Source organism: Sinocyclocheilus rhinocerous, unplaced genomic scaffold (genome assembly GCF_001515625.1).
Source record: "Sinocyclocheilus rhinocerous isolate Xijiao unplaced genomic scaffold, SAMN03320098_v1.1 scaffold1628, whole genome shotgun sequence".
Lineage (NCBI taxonomy): Eukaryota > Metazoa > Chordata > Actinopteri > Cypriniformes > Cyprinidae > Sinocyclocheilus > Sinocyclocheilus rhinocerous.
Window position 1 is genome coordinate 45,410 of NW_015660964.1, and position 4,692 is coordinate 50,101.

General features: G+C 38.0%; 1 protein-coding gene across 4 annotated transcripts in view; it reads right to left on the reverse strand.

The window, feature by feature from the left end:
* The window catches only part of LOC107726167 (cyclic AMP-dependent transcription factor ATF-6 beta-like), a 22,342-nt gene that overhangs the window by 6,540 nt on the left and 11,110 nt on the right, over positions 1-4,692 (reverse strand). For all 4 annotated transcript variants that reach the window (XM_016535686.1, XM_016535684.1, XM_016535685.1 and 1 more), the window contains exons 9-13: positions 3,247-3,420; positions 3,087-3,169; positions 1,215-1,421; positions 1,027-1,134; positions 402-498 (exon numbers count right to left, since the gene is read on the reverse strand). In XM_016535686.1, the coding sequence (XP_016391172.1) occupies positions 402-498; positions 1,027-1,134; positions 1,215-1,421; positions 3,087-3,169; positions 3,247-3,420 (669 nt within the window). The remainder of the gene's footprint in view (positions 1-401; positions 499-1,026; positions 1,135-1,214; positions 1,422-3,086; positions 3,170-3,246; positions 3,421-4,692) is intronic.

Here is a 4,692-nt window from a genome sequence, read left to right on the forward strand (position 1 = left end):
GTGTTTGAGGAGTCTGTACGATACGGGTTCTGTTTTTGAGTGAATCTGTACGATACGGGTTCTGTGTTTGAGGAGTCTGTACGATACGGGTTCTGTTTTTGAGTGAATCTGTACGATACGGGTTCTGTGTTTGAGGAGTCTGTACGATACGGGTTCTGTGTTTGAGTGAGTCTGTACGATACAGGTTCTGTGTTTGAGGAGTCTGTATGATACGGGTTCCGTGTTTGAGGAGTCTGTACGATACGGGTTCTGTGTTTGAGGAGTCTGTACGATACGGGTTTTGTGTTTGAGGAGTCTGTACGATACGGTTCTGTTTTTGAATGAGTCTGTATGATTCGGGTTCTGTGTTTGAGTGAGTCTGCTAAAGCTTGCTGAGTCACAGAGCGGCTGTGGTTTCACACCTGAGCTATTTTAGTTTTCTTCACAACCTTCGCCTTTCCATTAGACTTCCGGTTATTCTGATGACGATGGACCCATCCACGCAGCTCATCTGCCAACCTGATGGAGAAACAGAGAGAGAGTAAAGCACTCTGAACAAATCTGTTTGTCTTCACACAAGTATGAAAGGTATAGAAGTATCAACTTTATAGTTCCTTAAAAAAAAAAGAAAGAAAGAATGAATGAAAGAAAGAAAGAAAGAATTTAAACAATATTCAACATTACTTCAATAAATTAATTGATATTTTTTAACTGCCGATCAAAAGTTTGGACATACCAACTCATTCTTTTGTATCACTATTTCAGAACAGTAATTTAATTAAAAAATTATTCAATTTAATATGAGAATAGTAAACTCAGACAAATGTGTCCTAACCTTTCACTAGTTTATTTAAAATTGATTAGATGATTGATTTATTTTAGTTAAATACAACAACAAAATAATAAATAGGATAATCAAATCAACTTCACCATTTTAGATTTAGTTTTTTGTGATTAAGTGATAAGTAAATTATGAAAATTAGATGAGATGGACTGACTCAAAGTAGAGATAAAGGGTCTATAATGATTACGTATTTACACACTGACCTGAGGGACTCAGAGCGGTTGAACTGTCTGCAGTCAGAGGACGAGAAATATCTGTCTATGTCCTGAAGGAGGAGGTCTTTAACATCACTGAACACATCGCTCTGATTCCTGAACAAGAAACACATGCTCAGACACACTGACGAGGTCCACGTGTGTGTTTGTGTGTGCTTCTGCACAGTCAGACTCACCTGAACTGATACGAGACTGCAGCCTTCTTGTCCAGCTCTCCTTTCCTCCAGCGTTCTTCCTCCCCTCTGTCCGTCTTCTGCTCCGTGGTTCTCTCGCTTGCCCGTTTCCTGCTCAGCTCCTGAGATCTCTCAAACTCCAGCAGGCGTCTTCCTGTCAGAGGAATAGCCGCTTCCTCAATCCCAGCTTCCAATGTCCTGTCTTTGAGACTGCAGGAGAGAGACATCAACAGAACTTTAATGTTTCAAATAACTTTTGTTGGAACAATGTCAAAATATGGGTGAAATAATGTTCCATCGTCATTCAGCGTAACAGATACAATTATGTAAAACTGAAACAACATTCATATCTTACCTGCACTTATTAAAATTTATAAAAGATTAAGTGATCATACAGAATTTTATTATATTTTAAGTGATTAAAAATTTCTTGCTGAAAAACAGGTAAAGTCTAGTAGTCTGAAGGATAGTGGCAAAGATTGGTAAAGATTTAAAATTACAGCTAATTAGTATTTTTGGGCTTCACTGTGAGCCTTAAATAGAGTTTTTTTTAATGTCATCTAATGTTTTTTGTTCTAAATATGCCGAGCAAGATGTTTTGGTATATGAACTACAGTTACACAGAATGACATTTTAGTGGGAGTCTTCTGTAAATCATGCTAAAAACGTATGATAGTCATAATTTTTTACTCGGACGGACATATTCTAATTATTTATTTATTCATTCATTCTTTCTTGGAATGGTTGCAGCAAGCAAGATATGTGGCCTGTATGAATATTACATTCTACAGGCGTGGTGTGTTATGTAATCAGTTCTCTACCAGGTAGTAGACATCAGTAATAAGTTTTGTAGCTGTACTGCATAGGCTTACCTCTATGAAAGCTTATATATATATATATATATATATATATATATATATCAAATCTCACTTGATGACATTCAACATAATTAACAACACATCCTCATGTAAACAAGTGCTGTTTTTTCTGAATTAAAGTGACAGCGCATTGTTCACAGTAAAAATGAACATGGATTGACACGGAAATGTAGTAATTTCACAATAAATGGATAGAATTAAAGTCTACTGTGTTTCAACACGTGGCTTTGTGGCACTTTTAGATAAACAAGGCAACATGATAGATGCACTTGTGGAGGAGAAAAATAAAGTTCTTTAAGACCCGTGGGATTGCTTGTAATAAAGATTTAAATGCAAAAGAAAAGGCACGAGAGCTGACTGTTTCTGTCAGTGATGAGTTTTCATTTTAAATGTTTGTGATAGCCTACTTTTAACGTAAGAAATGTATAGGCTATATGCTGTGTTTAAATGTGCTGCCACTTGCTTGAGCAACTTATTATACAAACCTAGAAGTCAAATGCATGAATAATACATTGTTTATATCTATTGAGTATAAACGAACGTCTATGAAAGATTGTATTACTGTACTGTGATAAAAAAGGATCACAATGCAGAAAAAGCATTGTCAGTAACAACGTTCGGATTTGAAATCAAAATAATGGATAAATGTTGTTTGTGGAAAGATCAGTAGCGGACTGCAAACGCATCCTGTGTGAAAGCAGAATGAGTCCGTGCTGCTTCTGCACTGCATACGAACCGCACACGCACTGCAGACGGAGGATGTGTGAAACAGCCATCAAGCAAACCTGAAGATCTTCATTACCTTGATTAACCTGATCTACACGAGTTGTACTGTATGCTTGCTGTCTGAAAACACAGTTTTTTATTCTGATGTTTCACCTGCATTGGCACAAGAACTGAAGAACCGGTTCCCAATTTCCAACCCAAGCCACCAGCAGTATGTTCTTTGCTAATGTGTTTCGTGTTTAGAGTGTGTGTTTGTAGCTGCAGCGTTTACCTGACGGGGCTGAAGGTAAAGGTGATGAAGAGGAACAGAGCCATCACACACAGAGCTCTCTTGTTGCTGCCAGACTCCGTAGCCTGTTTGGCACAACACACAATTAGACAGCATGAAAAATGTCTAAAAAAATGCACCGCGTGCGGCTGCAGGGTCTGACCTCTCTCCCGGCGAGCCGCAGCGCTTGGTTCTCTCTGCGCAGGCGCTCGTTCTCCTGCTGCGCCTCCCGCAGCTGCGCCTCCAGGTTCTGCAGGTACTCCTTCTTCTTCTTGCGGCTCTGGCAGGCCGATTCCCGGTTCTTTATCATACGCTGCTGCCTCTTCAAAACCTTCATCTGAGGACCACAAGCGTGTATTCACTATATGTGATCACTGTAACTTCACCGCAATTGATAAATGGAGCCATTCTGCGGTTAAACAGTTTTGTCCAATGAACCATCAAACCGCATAAAAGACTATCGTCTCGTTTCACACCGCATAGTTCGAGGAACTAGCCAGCAGGGTGTTTCCTAGAGAACGATTTCTCCCGCGGGCCGTTTCCTGGTTGCATTCGCACCAGCAGCAGGAACTCTGAAGCGGTTACAAACATCAACATCCAGTGAATGGAAGACGCCGTGATCGGAGCTGGTTTTGTGGTGCAAGGCTCCAGACTAACATTTAAGAGCAGTGGCACCAGCGCCACTAAGTTCTACAGATGGTGGCACCAGGAGCAGATTTGGTAGCACTGGGGGTGGTGTGCGGGAGTATTAAAATATAGATCATTTAATCATAAAATTACTATTGTTTTGCATTAATAAATGCAGTTACTAATAATATTACATGTTCATTTCTTGTTTATTTTTCTTTTGTTTATTGTTTATACAGATTTGACAGTAAAACACTAACCTTGAATTAAGATGCATACAAAATTTATTTTTATTAACAACAGTAACAGGTGCAAAATCAAATTTTTATATAGAAAATTCATATATTCCACTCTTATTAAATGTACCATTATTCTTCTAGTATATGGAACTGACCAACTTCAGTGATTATGTGTGGTTTAGTAGCAAATTGAAGAAAAGTGTGTTTTCCAAGGCACTTTGTGACTTTTCTTCATACACAAAAAAGTGTAAAATTCTGACAAAATCTGATTTCTTGATGATTTGATATTTTATAATATTTCAGATTTTATAATTTCAAAATATAGAGAAAAAGTAGAAATGAATGACTAATAAGCCAATAAGTGCTCCTCTGCTGCCATCTACTGGTTATAATTGTGATTTGATGTATTTTTTTAAATTTTACATAAGAGTTTGTTTACCACAAAGTATATTTTGGTCATCCCATTAAAAATAACATTCAAACTGGATCATTTTAGAGCTTTAAAGTGCTGGAAATAGTTGTGCGAAATGCTTGAAAGTCATTGAAAAGTGCTTAATTCTCTCTCAAAAGGTTGTACAAACCCTGAAATGAATGATGTAATGCATTAGACTATTTCTACCACAACACCACGGTTACAGTTAGCGTTACCGCTTCTGGTTTCCTGACGTATGTCAGCGCTGTTTATAACACAGAATTCTGTGCAGAATTTGAATGATTCTCACTAGATCTCGCAGCAACCTTAT